The sequence below is a fragment of the Rhagoletis pomonella genome, unplaced genomic scaffold (genome assembly GCF_013731165.1).
Source record: "Rhagoletis pomonella isolate Grant_MI unplaced genomic scaffold, Rhpom_1.0 Rhpom_scaffold_00007, whole genome shotgun sequence".
Taxonomy (NCBI): domain Eukaryota; kingdom Metazoa; phylum Arthropoda; class Insecta; order Diptera; family Tephritidae; genus Rhagoletis; species Rhagoletis pomonella.
Window position 1 is genome coordinate 61,520,979 of NW_023458561.1, and position 23,021 is coordinate 61,543,999.

The 23,021-nt window shown below is 35.2% G+C and overlaps 4 protein-coding genes across 7 annotated transcripts; 2 read left to right on the forward strand and 2 right to left on the reverse strand.

Moving 5' to 3' along the window:
* Positions 1 to 1,373: 1,373 nt before the first annotated feature.
* On the reverse strand, positions 1,374 to 3,715 carry LOC118743257 (ribonuclease H1-like). Its single transcript, XM_036475823.1, has 4 exons — positions 3,190 to 3,715; positions 2,887 to 3,134; positions 2,554 to 2,824; positions 1,374 to 2,492 (listed from the first exon to the last, which is right to left on the reverse strand). The coding sequence occupies exons 1-4, from the start codon at positions 3,532 to 3,534 to the stop codon at positions 2,346 to 2,348; spliced, it is 1,011 nt and encodes a 336-aa protein (XP_036331716.1). The 5' UTR covers positions 3,535 to 3,715; the 3' UTR covers positions 1,374 to 2,345.
* Positions 3,716 to 4,290: 575 nt separating this feature from the next.
* Positions 4,291 to 5,573, forward strand: LOC118743258 (ribonuclease H1-like). 2 transcript variants are annotated; one of them, XM_036475825.1, is made up of 5 exons: positions 4,291 to 4,466; positions 4,520 to 4,712; positions 4,775 to 5,058; positions 5,117 to 5,378; positions 5,442 to 5,573. In XM_036475825.1, the coding sequence occupies exons 1-5, from the start codon at positions 4,363 to 4,365 to the stop codon at positions 5,541 to 5,543; spliced, it is 945 nt and encodes a 314-aa protein (XP_036331718.1). In that variant the 5' UTR covers positions 4,291 to 4,362; the 3' UTR covers positions 5,544 to 5,573. The 2 variants fall into 2 exon arrangements, with proteins under 2 accessions (XP_036331718.1, XP_036331717.1); XM_036475824.1 differs by having other exon boundaries at positions 5,117 to 5,387; positions 5,442 to 5,572.
* Positions 5,574 to 7,083: 1,510 nt separating this feature from the next.
* LOC118743259 lies at positions 7,084 to 8,440 on the forward strand. Its single transcript, XM_036475826.1, has 4 exons — positions 7,084 to 7,316; positions 7,374 to 7,506; positions 7,569 to 7,720; positions 7,786 to 8,440. Exons 1-4 carry the CDS (start codon positions 7,195 to 7,197, stop codon positions 8,204 to 8,206), a joined length of 828 nt encoding a protein of 275 aa, XP_036331719.1. The 5' UTR covers positions 7,084 to 7,194; the 3' UTR covers positions 8,207 to 8,440.
* Positions 8,441 to 12,350: 3,910 nt separating this feature from the next.
* Positions 12,351 to 23,021, reverse strand: LOC118743260 (putative inorganic phosphate cotransporter). 3 transcript variants are annotated; one of them, XM_036475829.1, is made up of 4 exons: positions 22,762 to 23,021; positions 15,645 to 16,315; positions 12,922 to 13,449; positions 12,351 to 12,704 (listed from the first exon to the last, which is right to left on the reverse strand). In XM_036475829.1, the coding sequence occupies exons 1-4, from the start codon at positions 22,814 to 22,816 to the stop codon at positions 12,480 to 12,482; spliced, it is 1,479 nt and encodes a 492-aa protein (XP_036331722.1). In that variant the 5' UTR covers positions 22,817 to 23,021; the 3' UTR covers positions 12,351 to 12,479. The 3 variants fall into 3 exon arrangements, with proteins under 3 accessions (XP_036331722.1, XP_036331721.1, XP_036331723.1); XM_036475828.1 differs by lacking the exon at positions 22,762 to 23,021 and adding an exon at positions 16,434 to 16,731; XM_036475830.1 differs by lacking the exon at positions 22,762 to 23,021 and adding an exon at positions 16,424 to 16,515.

Sequence of the window (23,021 nt, forward strand, 5' to 3'; positions counted from 1 at the left end):
TTTTCCTGATTTCAAGGGTATATAAAATGTTTTGTGCAAATGATTAATATAAAAATTACTTGATGATACTAATTTCATAAAAATCGGTTAAGAATTTTGGGAAATAAGTGCATTTTAAACTTTGAATTTTCCACCTTTCCTCCTCTACGACCAATAATATTAATTTGCACAAGAAACCATTAAAATTAGGAAAAACGCCACTAATTATTTTTTTCCGGGGGTCGCTATTCTACACTTATATTTGTGTAAAACGTAATATTAATACATTTTTACTATATCATGTTATTCACTAGCTAAGTTCTAAAAGCGTTTCACTCCTTGCACTTGTAATGCAGCCTCTAGTTGAGGTCAACTTCCAAAACCTATTAACCAAGAAAAAACACTTTTACTGACCATTTTCAAAACAACTTGGCCAATTGAATAAACTCAGCTGGAAGTTGCAGCCAAAAACCCCACTTGTGTTGCAGCTTCACGCTGAGGTAAAAGACACAGAATTCACAAATATGTGGAGGTAAATTTAATTAGTTTTTATTTGTCAATTTACAATACATATTTAAAATTTGTTACCTAAATTTGCATCCACAATCCAGAAAACTTCCAAGAGATCACAATCCGCAGTTAAAAGGTGTTTAAATATAAGCACAAATCACAATTTTCGCTAAAAATATAAATTTCAGAAGTCACAACTAAAGAGAAATGTCAAAAACAGTGATGTTCACTCTTACTTTTTCAGAAAAACACATAAAACGAGGTTTTCTAGAGTTGTTTTTCTCCAAGAGGGCATCATTCAAAACGGGACTACGGAATTTGTCAAAATTACAACAAACACCCCTTAACTGACATCACCTTATTTTTATTTCACCATGAGCGCGAGCAACATGAATATCGGGCCAATAAATCGATGTTGTCCAAATATCGTGAAGAAAAAATCGATGTTTTGAGCACTCGATTTTGTCTCCAAATATCGAAAATTTCCAAAAATCGATGCCTATGCCGCAGGCTCAAGATTCCATAATAAAAGGTTACACGATCAAGAACTTCCTATCAAGTTGTAACACACTCACACTTTTTACTAACACACTCACTTTAACAACTTGAACGTCGACTTTATATCAATTTTACCTTTCAGGGCCATTTACAAACGACTTTTCCTTCGTTTTGCTTCAGAATTCCGCTTTCTTAAGAATTTTTAACCGAGCCCAGTGTTGAAACGATCTCTACCTCTTCTTCCATGTTGTTGCATAAATTTCATAGCTGCACCGATTACGAGTTAATTTTTTTATGTATACCTTTCGTATGGAAAGGGCGTAACCTACAGTGTCGCTGAAATGCAAAAAAGCCACAACTAACTAAAATTTTGCATTGCATAAAACGATTTGGGGACTAATAAATCGACGAAATGCATAACAATCAACCAGAAAGAGAATTTTGGATTCTTAGTTGTGGGTTTTTGTATTTTAGCGACGATACGCGCTTTCCATACTTAACTACCGACATGTAAATTCAAAACTGTAAAGCCATTTTTCCTGAGTTTTGCTTTTTTCAAGTTATAACACTATTGAAGTAAATTGAGCGATATGTTTATTAAGCTTTATCCCGCTTTTTTTAACAGTTCACTTTTCAAAATATAAAAGTAGTTTGACGGGATTTCCAAAACCTCCAATTCTAATACTAGCTTAAAATTTACAGGAAGGATAAATTGTTCGTGTTTAATATTTTCAAATATGTATGTACTTCCATTTTTAATACTCTATGAATAATACATCATATTTCTATTATATTTAACATGTTAAAAATACTCATGATTTAATAATAAATTAATTAACTATTGAATCATGGAAAATACTGTCATTTTTTGCAAAAACAACCAATAATCGAAATAGGTTGACATTCACAGGAAAAGCTAAAAAAGTTTTAAACAATAAATTCTTTCAATTAAAAATGTGAAGTTTTAAATATGAAATTATTTCAAATAAAAATAGGTAATTTTAATAATTCATTAATAATTAGCGCATTTTATAATGTATATAAACAGCAAAAGAAAAAATACTTTCAGGACAAGATAAAGGATATCGAAATTCACAAGACAAACAACTCTAATACTTTATATACTTTAAATCGAGAAATCCTTTAAATAATTTCATGAAAAAATTGGTATGTAAAACATTAAGGCGAATTCACATTGGCAAACACCGAAAATATGTATGTATATACATATGTCAGCATTCCCAGGAGTCGATCGAATGCTCGCAAAGGTTTCATAAAATGAATTTTTTTCAAAATTTACGATTACATCTATCACAAGAATATCTATCCGAGGGCACTAAGACCAGCTGAGGGACAATTTAATAAAAATCAAAGTAATCTAAATCCATAGAAAAGCTGTCATCCTTACTGGGATGCTTATCAAGATACTCCTCTGTACCGATTGCCGCCAACCTTTTCACACCACGCATGTGCTTCGAGGCACCAGCTTCCTTACGGGCATCAGCCTATTAAAATAACGTTATATTAGATGAGTAATCTTTAAATTAGAACAGTCCCAAATTTTACCCATTTTATGTCAATTGAACTTTCTGTGAGAAGCTTATCTAATTTTTCAAATTGTTTTCGGTTTTGTACCACTTTACCATCCTTATTCCGCCAACCGTTCCGCTTCCAATTATGCATCCAATGTGCAACAGCGTTCAGCAAAAATTCAGAGCTACTGTGTAAACATAATTTAGGAATACCAACGCGTTCAGCGGCTTCAATTGCTGCAATCGCCGCTTCAATATCACCAACATTGCGCGTCATACGACCCGATGCAGCTTCAGCAACATTGCTAAAAATAAAAGAATTAAGTGCTCTATACTCACTGATCTTGTATTTATTTCGTTTAATTACAGAGGGTGATTTTCGCCAAAGTATACACCATATCCAGCCATGCAATTCCAGTTGCCTATATTTTCGCCGTGCCCACCAATGTATACGTCTATGTAGCCATCATTGTCCACATTATATACGTAGTTACCAACTTTGAGACGCTGTATTTTAGCATCGCGTTCTTTTTTAATATTGATTTTTTCTATCTTGGTTGCTCTTGTTTTCAAACTTTTATCTGGGTATTCCTTAAGTGCGCCAAGCGCCGCCAACTTGAAAGTAAATTATTAGAACGTAAATATGCAAACTAACTGAATCCTAACAAACCAGCTCATCATCGCCCTTGGCATCCTCAAACCACATGCCATCGCCCTTGGGTTCTTGTTTTATTCTTGGCGTCAAAACGTCTGTTGTTTGTAGAGGAATATATTCGGGTTCCTCTTGCTTAATATTCATTGCGAACCCACTTGCCATGGCACTACAACCAGCCTCTTTCTCAAGATTTTCATGTAATATGTTTGCTTGCTGTTGTATCAAATAATCAGTCGCTTCCGAGAGGGATGGGAACTTCTTGAAAATTGCGCCGCTAAATTTTTTCACTTGCTGCTCACATTCAGCCCAGCTGGTGTACACTCCCACTTTTCGTCCATTTGCAACTGCGTAGAAAGGCATTTTGACGATATTTCGTTTTTGTTCAATTAAATTTTTATGTAGGTTGGTCCATATAACTCCGTTAGAATCTATAATACACTGCGCCTTAAATTTTAGGCGAGTCCTATCTTTTTCAAATTTTACTTCACCCGCCAACTATTGCGTTTTATATCACCTTCTCTCGATATTAATGATGTCAGTGATGTGATGAATTTTCAGTACCAAATATTTGAGGGAAATGGTGGTACCCAATACATCGTTTTCGGTATCCAATACCGATTCGATCCGTCAACTATTAAAAAAAAAAATATATATATATATGTTATTTCTTCGCTATTTTATATAAAATCGCCTAAAACACAAGTATTAGGGGTGTATAAAAACAACTAGGCGGTATAAATTTGTACTGGAAAACCCAAAAAGTTTGCACAGGATCACTGAAGAGGGAGCGTAACAACACGGGAAAGCTGCAAATTCTTGCTAGTACAACAGAAGAAGAACAAAAATAAATGTCAAAAGCCGTCATTTTGCAGTTGGAATTGCATTTGCAAAGTTTATGATGGCTGGCATGACAACCGTAGGCATTTTATTGTTGTGAATTTACAAATGGAGCGAATATGCAAATGCAAGAGTATATGCGCAAAATCCTGAACAGCCCTAATATTTATCAATCGAGGATATATCCATTCTTATTATTTGGAAATCGATTCACGGGTCGAATTGAAAAAGCTCGATTAATCGATTTAAAAATGGTATTTCTAAGATCGATATGTTTGAGACCTATCAGCTGTTTTTTCGCCTCAAAACAAAGGGACATAATCGAAAAAATTTAAAGGCATCAAGTGTTAGATGTTCTTTTTAAGAAAAACTCTTCCACAACCAAATATTAAAGGCTTGTTTATGTCTTTTTACGCTGTAGCTCGTGGCCATAATGTTGGCATTTATGATAGTTGGTAAGTATGCCCGATAAACTTAAATCAACATTTATCAAAGCTTTATTTTTTAGGTCCCAATGCGCAGAGCAGGTTAAAGGATTCAAAGGTGCTAAATATAAGAAATTTAAATCACGCCCAGAAGCTGAGGCGTTTGTGCAAAATACAACAGGAATTGTTGCTCCAGAAACATCAAATTCAACACCGGAAGATTTCTGGCCAGAAGAGCAAACTATTGAGTTAAACTCATTAGAAGATTCAGAGCTTGTAGGCGTGTATTATAATGAACATTGAAGCCCATTATAAATTATAAAATTTTATTGTCATAGCTTGCTGCTGTAGCTGCTTTTGAAAATCAATCGAATGGTGAAACACGCGCGACGAATAAGAGAAAATCAAATACCGATGGAGAGTCCAAGGCCAAACTGAAAAAGCATCCTGTGCATGTCTCGAACGTTTGGAAACCCGTAGGATCTCAAAAAATCAATGAATATACATTTGAAATAGATTCTGAGGGTTACGTTATCGTCTATACAGATGGTTCATGCATCAATAATGGACGACCGGATGCTTGTGCTGGTTTGGGAGTATATTTTGGGGAAAACCATCCTTTGTACGATACATATTTTTTCTAATTATTTGGTATTTCATGCTAAAAATATTCCGTTTAGAAACATGTCGCGCCCAGTCACAGGTCGAGTTACCAACAATGTAGGCGAAATACAAGCGGCAATTCACGCTATTAAAACAGCAAGAACTTTTGGTATAGAAAAGCTGTGTGTTAGTACAGATTCCCAATTCCTTATAAATTCAATTACAATGTGGATTAATGCATGGAAACAAAAAGAGTGGCGTTTGAAAAATGGAGAACCGGTTAAAAATGCTGTAGATTTTAAAGAGCTTGATGAATTGTTAAGAGACGACAATATGAAGGTGAAATGGGTAAGGTAGATACATATGTTTTTAAATATATGTTTTATTATTCCATTTATATAGAATTATGTCAAAGGTCATCACTGCATTGCTGGTAACCAGATGGCAGATAAACTAGCGAGAGAAGGTTCTGATATGTATAGGCGTTTGAATAAAACTAAGTAGTGAAATAAATTAAAGCTTTTTTTTGTGTATAGAACAATTTTAAGTATTGTTTATTCTGTACCTGATTTGAGAAATGTTGCTTTTGTTTGTCTAATATCATGCCGTTGGATGGCAGAGTTCGGCATACATATATACAGATTCTGGTGATTTGCGCCTGATCGGCTTGTGAAGTTTTTATGATAGTTTATTTGAAAATGATATGAATTCAGTTTATTTGAAAATGATGTATGCTTCAAAAATTTCAAACTTTAAATTCTTGCGCACTTATTAAAACTTATCGATATCGAATTCATCGATTACAATTCTTAAGCAGTCTCAGGAATATATCGATGGTTTCCGATGTTTTGCAATTTGTTAATTTCTAGTTAAATTTATAGCAATATTGAATACTTTAATAATTATGAATGTATTTTCCTGTCTTTTATTATCCTTTCTATACCCTTTCTATCATTAGAATCAAAATGCATACCATCGTCAGGTCGTTCGGGACTAAAGATTCTTGGCCTGATCTTGTTGAAATTCTAAGGGGTGTTTGGTTCTGTTTTGACGGCTAGGGTGTTAGCATTCAGAATGAATCCAACAATTTTATTGAGCTTGGGGCCGTTTTTTATAAAAAATGTTGTGGAAAAGCAAAACTACCTAGCCAGCATAATATCCGGAAACGTGTCCGAAAATGGAAACAATTTCGTATAAAAACCTGATGTTTCATCCGTTTTCGGACGTTTTTCAGATCAATTCTCCCACTTAAGTGTTCATCCGAAACGTATGTGCGAAAAACTATCGAAAATGGTTGTAAAACGGATGCGCTTTCGGCTGTTTCCCTGAAATTTGTCTGATACAATTATTCGTTGAAAACGATTTCATTATGAATTTCACAGAAACTTTTTCATAGTTACAGGAAACCAAACAAAAAACAAATTTAAGATTCAATTTGAATAACTAATTTTAATGTGTTGCTTCTGACGGAATTCGAACCTGGGACCTCCTGAAAGCTAACAAATAGTAGCACACTTCTCTGCACACTCAGCAACTGGCGAATATGTATATATGTTTTCTAATGCTCAGTTTGAACAAATATTTTAAAATTATTCTGAATATTTCCGGAAACGAAATATGTACGAAAACTGCACTTTCGGCAATAAGTACATTTCTCTGCTGGCTGGGTCATTTACAAAGGTAAGAAGTTATAGCTGCTATTTGGGAGATCACCACATCTACTAATCATACTTCTTCAACCGCGGTCACTGTGGAGATGTGGTGATCTCCGAAATAGCAGCAATAACGTCTTACCTTTGTAAATTATTGTTGCTTTTCCACAACATTTTTCATAAAAACCAGCCTCAAGCTCAATAAAATTGTTGAATATAATTGTAATAAGGCCATAAATAACAAAAAAATTTGAATGAATAATAAGTTTAAAGTCAGTCAAACATACCGAAAGAAAGTTGGAGAGTAAATTGTAAACATCGATGGCAAAAATCGAAAATCGAACCGGATGTTTGAAAAACATCGATGCATCTTTTGCACCCCTACTCAGGAAAGTCAGCTGTTTAGTGTCTGTCAAATATTCAGTTTATTTGCCGGTATACAAAAAATGTAGATTTGCAAGAAATTTTCATAATAAAATACATAGCTATTTTCACAATATATAATGATTGCCTCGGCGATATATTTTTTTACTTTGCTGCTGGTGTCGCCAAAAATACATAGTTGCAGCCAGTCGCCTCCGAAACCCATTGTGGGTATGCAGCTAGGTGGTACTGGAATGCATCGGTATTTAATATCCACTAAAAATTAAGAATCCTTAAACTTATTATTTTTTGTTTATAGAGAGCTTTTCTACTTGGTTCAATTTGCTAATTCGCTAAGCGATAAGAAATGTGAATATATACTGGAGCAGCAGCTGCCCGCTGGTGTATACATAAGTGTTGATCAATTGGACGATTTGAAGCGTTTGATGAAAGTATATAATATGCACATGTTCTGGGGTTTTTTAACACTTCAATTGCTATTCCCTTTTTTCAGTTAAATGCTATTTATCCACCATTCGTGGATATTGAGTTGTCTACAGAAAAATCGAAATCGTTTACTGTCTTGTTGAAAGGTACACCACAGCCAACGGATAACATTAAATTACCAATACATTACCGTTACCATGCTCCAAGCAAAAATCACAAGTAGGAAAAATCTTTCAAAGTACGTATGTATATATAAATTTTTTTATATTGAATGTATTTTTTAGTAAATTCGCTACTGTTGAGATACCCATTCCAAAACTATATATAAAATGTGACACATATGAGAGCGAGTCCATTGAAGAGTTGTTGGAAACAGCATCTAAGTACAAGTTTTGCTTAAATGAAGGTAGCATAAATTTCGTAACACAACAGAGCGAGAATAAGAGCAACTTATCTGCGAAGTCTAATCATGAAGTTTACTTAAACTGTGGTTGGTATTTAATTGACGTACATTTTCAACTTAAAACGGATCTACGGGCTGACATACCTATAGGAAATGAAAAGTCATATCCGCCAATTTTATATGCGACAATTATTATAAGCTGGGTCATATCACTGTGGACCGTGTTCCGCACACATTCCATTCCTCGTCGAATTAATTATAAATTAGAAGAACAGCGAATATTGCAAAATAAAATTAAGTAATACTCTTTCAATAATTGGTATTGTAAAATTTCTCAGTATTCAAATAGGTCTGAATTCTGAAGTACCATTTTCCAAGAGGCTCCTGTGAGAGCTTATACTACGTTTGAAGTCTGCTTACAAATATATATTAATTGTACTAACTTATAAAGTATTAAGTTTAAAACGTATGCTAAACTGCATGTATGTACATACAATCATATATAAATACACGTATACAATAGATAAATCTAGCAATACTGATTTTTCGTTATGCTTTGGTTTCTACTATCAACAGCATTGACAATACAATAAAATAGAGGGTAGAGAAGCAATTATTTTTTCTTAAAATTTCAGACTTTATAATCAAATTTCTTTTAATAAATCGAGAAAATGTCTCCAATTAAAAAAAAAAAAAGAAATAGCTTAGTTTTTATTCATACTGCCCTTTTAATTCATTTATTCAAATTTAAATAAAAGGTCTGAAATTTTAAGAAGGAGCATTTGCTGAGGGCTCATTCCACGGTGACGGGTGTGACATTTCAACTCACATTTTAAGGCTTAATCTTAAACTGTAATATAAAATTCTTTAAAACATAACTATACTATGTCCCGCCTTGTACCGCACTCCCAATACCGCGTCTGCTTGAGTGTCCCTTAAAGTATAAAAATATCTGATTTTGAGATAAATTTCGAAAATTTGGCTTTCAGTCTTGAAAGTTAGATTTATTTACTCTTACTTACTAGAAATAATATACTAAAGTTCTTAAGTTTATTTTCGTTTCATTCGGTATCGATTACCGTGGAATGAGCCTCAGTCTTTACACATACGGCAAACCTGTTAGTATTCTCAGCTTCTCCTTTGAGAGGTTAAATAAGCTTTGGAAACTCCTCTTGTTATACTCTCCCAGTAGACTCTTTGCCTGACGAATTCCTACTGAATTATGCAATTTTAAATCCCTCAAATTCCTCTCCCTACTGAGCTCCTTCTTTAAAGTATTGGGACTTACTCCCATGAAGGGCTCGGAGCCTCTCTTGCAAGACATTCCGCTGCTTCCTCCCCCTCTATTCTCATATAGCCAGGTATCCAAGCCGTTCTGTTATTATTGTGCCGCCAAGGGAGTTGAGCATCTCAATGCACTCAATGACCAGGTATGATTTGATTTCAAAAGAGAAGAGGGCCTTGAGTACCGCCTGACTATCACTTAAAATTATAATTCTCTCATTACGGTATCCTCTATTTACAATAGTCTCCGCACACAAATAAATGGCGTAGACTTCCGCTTGAAATATAGGAATAGGAATAGAGATCCTGGTCCTGGGCCTAAAGATTCCAGGTCATATTCCATCTGGAGTCTTCGAACCGTCTGTGTACCAATGCAGTGAGCTGTCCTGATGGAGTCTCTCAAAGGTGGAGATATTCCAGGTTGCTTTACTGCTTAACTCTTATTTTAAACCTCTTCTCAAAACCTATAGTTGTACATATGTCATCTCTCGGAAGAAGAGCTGGCGTGAGCGAGGATCCTAGCTTTGCAATGTTCATAACGGAAATGGCCTTACCTCTTCCAAACCCCTCCCTAACAAAACCGACCTGTTCTATGGTTATATAGAGGGGCTAGACTTTGTCGGGCATTCTCGTTATGCATACACTGTCAGTCGTTGTCTCACCGTGGCCAGAGTGGTTCTTGAAAGCCAAGCCACCGCCCCATAGGTTATTATTGGGTGTGCTATCATGGTGTATAGCCACCCCTTCCGTAGAAGCTTGATATCCAGGGTTAAACTTAGGTACTTCATTGCGCCGGCGACGTTGGCCAGGTAATGTCGCTCATGCCCGGCAGAGCTCTTTTGCTAGTAAATGGAACGATGGAGTTTTCGGTTGGATTTATGCTAAGCCTCTTTGAATAATTTCAGAGAGGATGTTCGCAAACTTCCCTCTGGAAGCGGATACCATTTTGTCAGACATACCCTGACGGAGTTCATCCACTACCTACTAGGCTCCACAGAAGGGAGATAACACCTGTCCTCCTTTCCTTTCCCCTGAGGCTAGCCCTTCTTTGTTTATAATTGTACCACGCTGTCCCCTACGTCGGTTTCAGCAATTCTAGTATGCAGCAGTGTATCCACCAGAGCCCTGCACACCCCAGAGTGAGACGTATTGTCAAAGGCTCCCTTTACATCGAGAAAGGCACAGAGCACTATTTCTCCACATCCAAAGGCCCCCCGAATTTCAGTTGTCAATTGGTACAGGGCTGCGTCCGTGGACCTTCTAGCTCTGTATGCATGCTAAGAAGGGTGGTGTCTTGAGAATGTTAGATCTAATATGGTTGTCCACTATCTTCTCCAATGCTTTTACCCACTTTCTGGATAAATATTACTCGCGCCCTTCACCAAAACTATGGAATGTAAGGTGCGGTATTACATTCTCACCACCTTGTTGCAATGCGCAACATACGCAATGTTTCTCTCTCGCTATTATGCACGCTCATCGGCCTATCTATCACGGTCTCTTTGCGAGAAATTTTCTTGCCTACATTGCTGGTGTTGCGAGCTCTTCCGCTCGTCCACGGGTGTGGTTAGTCTACTCTCTTGGACACCGCGCTCATTGTCGTACCTACTCTCTTGCGGGGACGATTTGGCAAGCTTCATTTCGCCAGCTACCTCGGGTGTCTTTCCTTCCTCCAGGTACCTCACATATCATCTCACTGGCGGCGGTCATCTAGAGCTTCTGGTTGCCCTGGAATCGGAAGTATCGGCGGTTTCGCCCGCATATATATGTGACGATCTCCCACCCGCCACGTGGAATCGCGTGTTGCCCTTAAGCTAACCCGGCTTCGGGACCTGCGTACTTCGGTCCTGTCTTGGTGTTCGGTGGTCTCGTGCCCGCCAGGTTCTTTGATTGCCTTCCCGTGGAAGATGCCAGAGCTCGTACAGAGTTCCTCTACGTCCCGCGTATGCTCGATAAATAGAGCTGTCTTAGCGTCGGAGGGGCTCTCTAGGAAGTTCTTCCTCCCATCCGCTTGTTTGCTGCATGGTTGCTACTGCTGTTCCTCGTGTCTTTATATGTTGTTCTTTTCTTGCTGGTTTTTTCTCTCCATCTGGTCTGTACGACCGCATGCCTGAACCGCTACACGAAGCAGTTTATTCATTCTATGGGTGATCTCGCCCCTTGTTGCGGTAAGGCCACCGTTACTCCTCGACGCGGCACGGCGTCCAGTTGGCTCGAAGGTAAAGAGCTATCTCTCCGAAGTCTCTCGATTCTTCATTGCACGAAGGTGTGGATACTGCAGTCATCTGAACTCATATCTCTCCAGCCTCGACCCCGACATACCAAAGAAATGTCCAGCTTGTAAAGGTTCTCCACACGACACCAACCACCACTCAGCTAAAACGCCACTCCCTTTAGTCCGACCCTGTGGAAACAGGCCACTTCCTGTGGCTACCTTTGCTGTTGTTGTTGCAATAGCTTAAAAATTTTCCGAAGAGTTTTGGCGAAACCTGCTGGAATGACAGCTCTTCACCAGATATAAATCTGGGTCGTTCCAGACGCATGGGGCCCGACTGTCGTGTGAGCATGGCGACGACGATTGATAAATTAGTCGAATTAGGCCGTTACAAGAAAAACGAGTTTTTCAGCCATCATCAAAATACTCTGTATTGGCAAATTTTAGATATATGTATCAATAAAACCAAAAATATTTAGCAATAATTAGTTGAATAGGTAGTATTAAATTCCAATGTTCAAAAGTTAACCTTCACATTCCATTCTACGAATAGTAGGTACGCTACTCTTGCGCATGTACCTACAGTTTTTTTTTTTTAATTACTACAAAATAATGGTGTACTCAGGCTTATCTGGCTGTCACTGGTCGTGGACAAATTTTGTTGTGAGACGCAGAGCTCTTGAATGCAGTCAAAGAAAAGTGACAAAAACACGTCTAATTAATCTCCCGATGGTTATAACTGGTTAATGCTTTGATTGCCATTATTTACAGCAATAATTGAGGCTTTTAAAGAAGTATAGAGTGCAAGCAGATACAAATCTTCACTACTCAATGCGATAGTTTTAATAAATTCTTTCTTATCGAACAAGAGTTATCAATTCTACGAGTTTGTCTCCTAACTGTAGGATATACATATATATGTACATAAAAAAGTACCACAACATAACAACTTGTGGCTAATTTTTAAATTCGTATTTTTTATTCATAACCGCTATATCCTAAATATTAATTCATAATTTTTGTTATTTTTATTACTTAAATGCTATCAGTTCTTATTAGCGACGTTTTATAAACATCTACTCGAATTTACTTGGGGCGGCAGCCTCTGTAGTATTTAGATCTGTGTGGCCAAGTGTTGAAGAATCAATTGTTGTTGTTTCTGATGTTGCAATATTGCTCTTAATATTTGGCTCATTCCATGGTTGTACGGTAGCTTGTCCAAATATAATAAATAGTGCGTTACAGACCAAATAAACACCGGCGGTAATGAAGAAGACAATGCGCCACTCGCTGGGTTCCTTCTGTGATACGAATAAAATAAGTTGAAATTAAAAATAAAGATAATTGGGTCATTATGAATAAAAACTAAGCAATTGCTTCTTCTTAAAATCGTAGACCTTTTGCTAAAATTTATTTGAATAAATCGAGTAAAAGGTTTGAAATTTTAAGAAAAGCAATTGCTTAGTTTTTATCCATAAGGCCAAATGAGACGAAGTAGTAATTGCTTCACAAACTCACCTCATTTACAACGATGGCGCCCACAACCAGCGGTGCAAATACGGACAACAAATTCGCCACACCATTTGTAATGGACATCATTGGGCCGGCGAAATTCGGTGAAAGATCCATATGATTCACTAAATATCCACAAAAAGCGGATGCATTGAAACCTACTCCAACGGTTAGCAATGTTATAGCCTCTATACGTTCTGCGCTCGTCATGTAGCTCATGGCAATTAGGCATGCCATAGGTATCCATTGGCCAATGGTATTGAATAGCTTACGCGCTGTTGTTGTACTCAAAACATTGCGATTAATAAGCATATCAGAAATGGGACTGAAAATCAAGCATAGCAGCCACATTACGAAGTATGGTAAAGCGGAGAGTAATGCATTCGAGGTCACATTGAGCTTAAGTACCGAGTCCATGTAGGTGGGAATTTGGGTGAGTAGTGTGTAAAAGCCCCATGTGAAGCCGGATTGAGCGGCGATAAGACCATAGAATGGTGCTGATGTGAAGAATGACTTCCACGGTACGGGCATAGACTAGAGAAAAAGAGAAAAAAGTAATTTGTATGGAATATTTGATAATATGTACAGTAAAGTGGTCTAAAAATGTATGTAAATAAATAAGGTCGGATTTTTAATGAAAAAAATATATCCCCTATTTTTTATTTTAAAATAAAAAAATTGAGGGAGTGCGCAGAGCGCTCAAAGTTTTCCATGTATTTTTTATGGGGAAAAAACTTCTTTTCGTAGAAATAGTGTAGAATTCTTGAAAATCAATATTTTTCCTAAATATTTTTTGATTTAAAATTAAAAAAATATGGGTATAGTTTTTCGGTTCAGAATAATCCTAGGGGGTGGCGGCATTAAAATTCCGGCTTTATTGTGTTTGGACCTCTCGAATGTACAGTGGCGAAAATATAAATAGGGAAAAGACATTTTAACATTATTTGGCTATTCCCCCATCCATTATATAATGTTTATTATTTTTTATGAAAGTGTAGCGTGCTATCTAACAAAAACCATGTAAGGCAAAATTTCAAAGTTTGTACAGAAATTTGCAAAAATTCGACAAAGGTTCATACAACATTTGAGCATGTTAATTTAATTTCCTAGAAACATTCTGAAATGCAGTTTATTTAATTTAAATAGCTGGGACTTACCGTCGATTTTTGACAATTTTTTTTTGTGGAAGGTGTTGCTAATTTTTTCCTTACAAAAAGTTTGTCGAACACACTTTGTATTGAAGAAAATGCGCGAACAAAAAATTGCCAAAAATCGACAGTAAGTCAGTGAGATTCTAAAAAGTCTGATTAAAAAGTTTAAAATTTATATGAACCTTTGTTAAAATTGGTCGAGTTTTTGTAAATCTTCTACAAACTTGTAAATGTAGATTTGCATGGTTTTTTAGGCAGTAAGCTATATTTTCATAAAAAATAACAAACATTTTTTTAACAAAGACTTGCTAAAATGTCTTTTCTCTATTTACATTCTCACCATCGTATCTACATAAATTAGTATAAAAACCAGGAACAGCTAATTAAAATTATATTTCATATAAAAAATTATTCTAAAAAAAGGAGACAAACATACATACTCTTTGTTACTCGGAATACCCTCAGTTTGATATTTTTTTTTAGCTTTATCAATACATATATCAGTATTTGCTTTTATTATTAAACTTAGATATTTATTTGACGATTTTTTAGTTTACTACCGCTCCTTAAGAAAATTACCAACAGGTATTTCACTTTCTAAGCAAAAAATGAAAAACTAAAAATTATGTTTTATTTTCTAGGCAAAAAATAAAGCTTGAAACAAAAATTTTTATTTACTAAGCCAAACTTGAAACTCAAAAAATAAATTTTCATTTTCTGGGCAAATCATTTAATCATTATTTTGTTAGCAATAACTAAACTCAGTAAACACTCATTAAAAAGTAATTTTTTAATAAAAGTTATAACCGTTACGGTCGCAGAAAATTTGTATTTCAACCAGTCGGGCCAAGTGGTTCTATTCGTATCTGGAAGTCGTGAGTTCTATTATAACGGTTAAAAATGTTTTGAGTTGATTCACAACAAATACTAAACCAAAACTAACCCCTTTAGAATTTTGACGTTACGACAATTAATTACTCTTTAACCGACTTCAAAAAATGAGGAAGGAATATATATTTTAGTATAAACTTTATGTACGCAGGTATGAAAAAAATCGTAACTTCTACAATTTTGGTGTTTCCATTCACAAATTTTTACAGCTTACTCCATAAATTTTTACAACTATTCAGGTTGAAAAAATAGAAATCAAACATGACGAAGTTAATAAAAAAAATAAAACAATGCGATTTTTTAATGCAAACGTTTTTTTGTTTTAATCTATCTCATACTCTCATGAAAAACCGAGGTAGTTACGCACATTTTGATACCTTAACTGATTTTCTCCGAGGAGTAGTTTATTAACTGCAAACAATTAAAAAAGATACTTCTCCGTGAGTTCAAAATTTCGGGATTTTTTTCGAGATTTTCGAATATTATGACGAAATAAAAAATAGGTGTCTTCTTTTTTTCGATAAAGAATGTAAAGAAATATATTTCACCCCCAAAAAAAAATATTGAGGTATAAATATTGTATGGAATGACCCGTATGTATTTACATATATAGTACGTCAATCAAATTTAAACGCACGACCGAGTGTTGTCGCCACAATTAATCCACATACATACATATCAACTTACCTCGACCTCCGTACCGCCGCTGCCAGTAAGCTTCTCAATGTATTCACGCTCCTGTGATGAAATCACCTTTGATTTTTGTGGATCATCCGCACCGAAATATAAGAACAAAAGCGACCAAGCCAATGCTATAGCGCCAGAAATATAAAAAATTCCCGGCCAGCCCATGCTCGAGTCGAAAATAGCACCGCTACTACCCAATATAATAACCGTGCCCAGCTGTGCGCCCGAATACACCGTTGTAGCCATGAAGCTGCGTTCCGTGCGCGGCACCCACTTGGCTAACAAAGTGTGTACTGCAGGATAAAGGACGCCCTGCGTCAAACCAATTAGCACACGCAGTGTACAAACGATTTGCCAACTACCGCCGGATGCGGCCCACGGATGTAGCATTGTTATCACAGAAGCCAGCAATGTGGCAACACCCAACACAATTTTACCGCCAAAACGTTTGGCTAGCAAACCTGCCGGAATCTGTGCTAGCACGTAGCCCCAAAAGAAGCTACTTAGTATTAGCGATTTTGTGGCGGTATCCCAGTTGAAGTACGTCCCATCGGCATCGGGTTTTGTCATTGGCACAATGGCGGCGGATATGTTGACGCGCAGGAAATAGCCGAACATCATGCCGAGGAACATGAGCAGTGCTTGAACATGACGCACTCCGAAGGCGTTCGCTGGAAGGAGAATAGTTTCAATTACTTTCAAGGCGTACGTATACTAAAATTAAAATTTTGAAATAATCGCTTTGCTAAATAAATTAATTTTTTATGTTGATAATTAACTTTTTTTTACAATCTTTTTTTCGGCGCAGTTGTATATTTCCCTTCAAGCGCACAAAGCCATTTTTGAGCAACAAAGGCGTGCGCTCAGTGACCAAAATATAAACCATTAGTGTTCTTGTGGAGTACTATTTAACGATCTACTTGTACGAGTATTCACTATTGATGTTGCTGTGTTGGTATGCCCATATGTTACTTATGCGTAAGCAATTAAAGTAAATCACAAAATAATTTCCACAAATTCTGAACTGTTCTGTGCTCGATCCTGTCGCAGTCTGTTGTCGATCAATTTCATATTCAGTTTTTATTGACCACACAAGGTTTCTTAATTCTTAATTAACTATTTAATTAATCAGTCTTATAAATACTTGGTGATACATTCGCATCTGTGCATTTACATATGTATGTATGTATGTATGTATGTATTGTATGCACGCACTTCTTTGTCCTATTTAAATAGTTTTGTTTTCAATTTCATGGAATTGAAAATACAAATGATTAAATCCACGAGACATCAAATAGTACTGCTTACATACTATTTACACATGTTTGTATGTTTGTTCATACATATATTGCAGCAATAAAAGTATAAATTGGTAAATTATCACTAATTGACGCATATAAATCCATTCGCATAGTTGTTTATATATATATATATGTATGTATGTATGCATGTGCACTGATATTTATTAGCTGAGATTGTATAATACCGTTGCAATATGTACATATTTATGTCCTTTATTATGTCTCAATTGATAACGAAGTTCATTTCTTTAATGAGTTTAAAAACAAACTGCTATAATTCATTATTATTATTAAATACTATGAAGGTCATTGACATTGGCGCTTTTGTTTGTTGTCTATAGTTTCATTGTACACTCGTCGTTAATCTTTTCTATATCTCTGATTTATCATCCGAAATTAAGGGTGGCTCAAAATGAGTTAGTATTTTTTGTTCATACAGTATTTTTTTACCCACATACCGGTGTACATACTTAAATTACTCTGTACATACGTAATTTTTTTATGACTGAAGTAGTCTTCGTACCGCAGACGACGGAACGAACCTGTAGTCAAATGTACTAGTTGTAAACTACTTCACAACTAGTATGAACCACATGCCCAACTAGTCAGCCAACTATCTTTTTTCCATGCAACCAACTGGTATTTTTAACATGGGGATTTCCTACGAGATGGCAATTATCAGATTTCGGTCAGAAATATACCAGTCTCATACTAGTTCAAAATAGACAGAGAAATACTAGTCCAATTATGGACCAAAACCACTATTTTGGGAGTCAAAAAATAAAATGAATTCATGAATATACTATAAAAAACTTTTGATTAAGTACACTTTAATATATCACACATTGTTATTTAGCAGCCTCAGATGTTCCAATAATTGGTGTAAATTTTTTTGACTATTAATTAAAAGCAAAACTAAATACATAAATATTTCCAACTTTCGAACATAAATTTAAATGCATTTCTTATAAAAAGTAAAAGGTTTCAGGAACAATAAATACCATATATTTATCTTTTTTAATAATATTGAATCTGCAAAGGAAAAAATTTTAGTTAAAAATAAAATTAATACGTCAGTTAATACTTCACTAATAAAATAAATTATAAATTATTTTTTTATTTTATTTATTTTATTTAGTATTAAATTAATTTAATTTCATTAACTTTGCACATTTCAGTTTATTCTTTTTAAAAATTTATAAGAGTAACAATTAATGTTTAAAATTTGAGATTTGGATAAAAATAAAATAAATTTAAATTTTGTCTATAGTTTGGATTGTTGATTGATAATAGAAGTTAAGCAAATAATTATATCGTGTAATTAAAAAAAAGTCGAATTTAATTGAAAATGATCAAAAATAACAAAATTATGACGTAATTAAAATTAAAGAATTAATTAACTTTTTTTAAGTAATTAATTATTAATCATTAAAAAGGTGGTAATATCGGTATTTAATCAACTAAACGGTTATCAAAAAAAACATGCTTTAATTAATAGTCATTATGAATATTAATCATTATATAACAGGCCTGGTATAATCGAATACGTACTCAATTTAATGGTTTACAATATACCCAAATAAAAGTTATAATCGGCCCTATTCCCATTGTCGAAACGACAGTCGTTCGTCGAAATTTGAGATTTTGATTGGCGTTGTGAGGCAACCAGTGACATAATCGACTGCAAATTTTTATTCCTATTATCCCTTCGAAATGAAGAAGTATTGAAAACGTGTTAAAATCTGCCGTTAATTTTTTTATTTACGACATAATTCAGCGAACGACTGTCGATGCGAACGACTTACGACAACCACAATAGGGGTGAATATTTTGTGTACTTTATCGTATTAAACTGTCGAAGTCAAATAAAACAGGGCATGAATAAATGGTTTGTACTTGGTACAAGTCTGGTCGTTTTCGAACTAGTTCGGTTTCTGTCAGGGAATTCTAGTTGTAAACTAGTATTTTTCCTGACTAGTTTGGGATTTCACTGCAGGGGATGAGCTGTATGAGCTTTACCACGCCATGGACATAGTAGTACAGCGAATTAAAATACAGCGGCTCCGCTGGCTTGGTCGTGTCGTTCGCATGGACACCGACGTTTCAGCTCTGAAAGTATTCGACCCGGAACCCGCTGAGGGTAATAAAGGAAGAGGGAAGCCCCAACTGCGATGGGAAGACCAAGTGCAGAAGGACTTCCCATCACTTGGCATTTTCAATTGGCGTTCGTTGGAACAGAAGAGAAACGACTGGCGTTCTTTGTTGAACTCCGCCATAATCGCGTAGGCGGTTACAGCAGCAAATAAGAAGAAGAAGAAGTAGTTTTCAGATGTAGATAAACTGCATTCTCAGTTTTTTTCTACCGCGCCATTTTTTCGAGATATTGGGCTACTAAGTATTTGATTCTTAATGAGTTGGAACGCTCATACATATATCTTTGTCATAAAAAACATCTTATGTTTATTCTTTGGTACTTCATTTGTTCAAGCCTTCTCATCTTTGTTAGACATTGTCCATGGAGCACCATATAAAAGGACGGGGAAGATGAGAGATATGTAGAGCGTGATTTTTGTTCGTACAGAGAGTGCTCTGCTGTTAAATAGCCTACCGAGCTCAAAGTAGCACCTGTTGGCAAGAGTTATTTTTCACTTTTTCTCCAGACTGACCTTATTGATGGATCCTAAGTAAACAAAGTCCTTCACTACTTCAAAGTTATGGCTGCCAACAGTGGCGTGTGTCCCAATACTCGAAGACTATTTACCGACCGTGATCTGCTCCTGCACGATTAAGGGGCTCGTTTTTTACCGCCGATGTAAATATCCGGCATTCCAAGCGTTACGTGGTACGCACCGTTTTCTTCCGAATGAGAAAATAGTAACGCTTGGAATGTCGGAGTTGGAGAGAGATTTGAAATATACCTGCGATTATTGTTTTTTGTATGAAAAAAAGATAAACATTATTATCTAGAATTGCGATTAGAAGAGTATTATTTTAATTTTTTAAGGGTTTAGGATAATCCACTGGCAAAAAATTAAAAAAAAAAAAAAAATGATCACACATTTTTTTGGTTTCAAATATCATTGATCTCAAGTACCTACCCACCAGATCTCAATTCCTACGGCCCTAACGTACCACCCTAATATCAGTAAATCAAAGTTCACCAAAAACCATCAAACTCTCGCTAAGGATGCTTTTTTATTATTTATTTATTTATTTAAAACTCAAGAAAACAAAACGCTTATAACAATGAAGGGCGCCATGTCTCTAATCCTACTACTTACCTTAGGAAGGATTAGACAACGATTGGAGACTTGAGCCATATAACAGTAGTAAGGGTTTTTGGTTAGTTTTGAGTTGTGCCGTTATGGCAGAGAATCATCGATATGTACTTGTACATATCGAGCCCTAAGCGCCAAAATATCGTAACCGCCATTTTTTTTTTTAATTTTCTTTTTGATGCAGAAATGTATCTAGAAGCTCTGCATCAAAAATAAAATTTTGAAAAAAATGTCGTTTACGTCATTTTGACGGTTAGGGCTCGATATATATTTTGTGATACTTGTTAATCATAAGAGTTTTTGTCTATGAAATGTTTCAATTTGAGATGAACGGCTCTTGATAAACTGGTTTGAAGTTTGTTTGCCTACTTTAACTTGCGTACTCGTATTTTATTTTGGCGCAATACCCCGCATACGTCCCTCGCGAGTTCTCGTGAGAGGAGGCAAAAATGCCGTTTTAATTTCTTTACCCTTTATCTATAATAGCCCACTTTGCAAAGTTAACAGTAAAATATAGTGCTCGATGGTCTTATTTAGTAAGTTTAATTAGAAAGCCACTTGAAAGTTTTAAACGAAATCTATTTGTTCCTATGATTTCGTTTGCATCAAAGGTGTATGTTTATTTTTTTATAGAAATTCGTTTGCTTTGGATGAAAGCGCCCATGAAGGTTCTTATTAGTAGGTAAAACTTTGTTCCCAGCACTGTACAAATGTTAGCAATTCATTTTGTCAAATCATCCAAAAACAATGTTGCAATAAATAATAAACGTTCACGTGGTCTAAAGTTATGCGGTAACATACATAAAAAATATTCCGGCGAATTGATAACCTTCTCTTTTTTTCAAGTTGGTTAAAAAAGAAAACTTAAATCGCTAACTCGGGGTTCTTGACCATGTTCTTGAAGGCAGAGTTTAAATGTTCTATAAAAGTTGAGTTAAATTTTTAATAGGTGCCACCGAATGTGAAAATAATTTAATATTTTTTTTAGCGGAAACTTTAACTTTCTGTAAAAAGGGGTGCAGACATGGAACAAAATCCGCCTGAATTTGACCAACACGTACTAAGGATTGAATATCCTTTGGCTTTTGACCGTAAAATGGTTGACTGAGTTAGAAAAAAACCGTTACCACCCTTGTTTTGAAAATGGCGGCGGTTCCACAACCTTCAGAGCGCCACAAGTCAGATTTCACATCCCTAGCAAATAGTCTTAAAATATTCCAAAGGGGATTGCCGACCCTTTTTCAAGAACCAAGCTTCAATTTATAGCAAAAAACTCCGTTGTTTTTGGCACTAACAGCCGGTTTCACCAGCAATTTAAATGGAAAATGATTTTTTTATTTTCTGTCAATTTCCATATAAAATGCAAACAATTAAAATCATTTTTCACTTAAATTGCTTTCGTGAAATTGGTTGTAACACTTTAAAATTTTTATTGAAGGTGTATTTTAATATATCCTACCAAAATCTGTGAAAAACGCAGTTTCAAAAAAAAAGTGTTGGTTAGGGCCTTTGTGAATTAAGGTAACGATATGTAATTTAAAATTTTTTTTTTAAATATAATTCCATCCCTGGCAATATGTACTGCTGTACTTTTATAAAGATAATTATGGGGACCTCAAAAATATACTTAAATATTATGGTTTACGTGTATGAGGACGTTAAAACCCTATAATTGTGAAAATTTAGAGGCCAAGAAAAAAAGTATCTGATTCAGCCATAGCTGAATTGTGTAGCTGAAAGTCGGAAAAGCGCCAAACGCCTGAAAAGCTTGTTGTGAAGTTGTACTCTTGGGGTTTATGGTATTATAAATAAAAATTTAAATAAAAAAATAATAAATACAAAATTTGGTGTTACTTTCTTTCTATGTAAATCTGTTTCACTCTAGAATCATCAATACATCCTTTATCCCCCATCGCTTTTTTGAAGGTTCGCATGCAAATAAATTTTGCCAATTAAGAATTAAGGCCAGTTGGAGAAGGACTTGGCTTCACATGGCATTTCCAATTGGCGTCAGTTGGCACAGAAGAGAAATGACTGGGGCGTACTGTTTTGGACTTGGCCAAAATCGCCTAGGCGGTTACAGCGCCAAAAAAGAAGAAGAATAAGAAGAATTTGAGAAAATTATTGCAGTTGAGTAATGATTAATTTAAAACGCTGTGATATCAAATTACATTCATAACAGATAATAATTTATCATATTGTCATACTGGCATTCAAACGTTATCACATTTCTGTCCAAATTAAGATTGTATGTGCAAATGTACTAATAATTTAGGCTAACTCAAACAATCTTTATCTTTCAAGTGCTTCGCACCTCAATTGTTTTATTTTCTGGTTCTTATTAAAAACGAGTTTATTTAATAATTAGGTAGATAAAGAGATATGTACGTACATACAAATGTATGTATGTATCTTTTTTGTGCCTCCTTGCAATCACGAAACTCAACGCACTTGTTAATAATTATTTTCATAAAAAATTCTTATGAGTTGTTAAGAATATACTTCTGCATATTTTTTAAAACATTTAAGCCTTCTTACGTTTTTCATACATGTTGGCGGTTTTTTGGATGTCCATTGATTTCTTAAAATCCATTATCTTTGCGCACTTTTTTTTTTACTATATTTGCACTGTCTATATTTGTCAGGATTTTTATTTAGCCATATAATTTTTACTATGGAATCTTCAAATATTTAAGTTTACACACACGAACTGCCGATAACGCGATAAAATTCCAGTTAACTATTACGCGAGCTGTTATCACTTTAGCTGATGAATCTGTAAAATCTGTTAAATACGT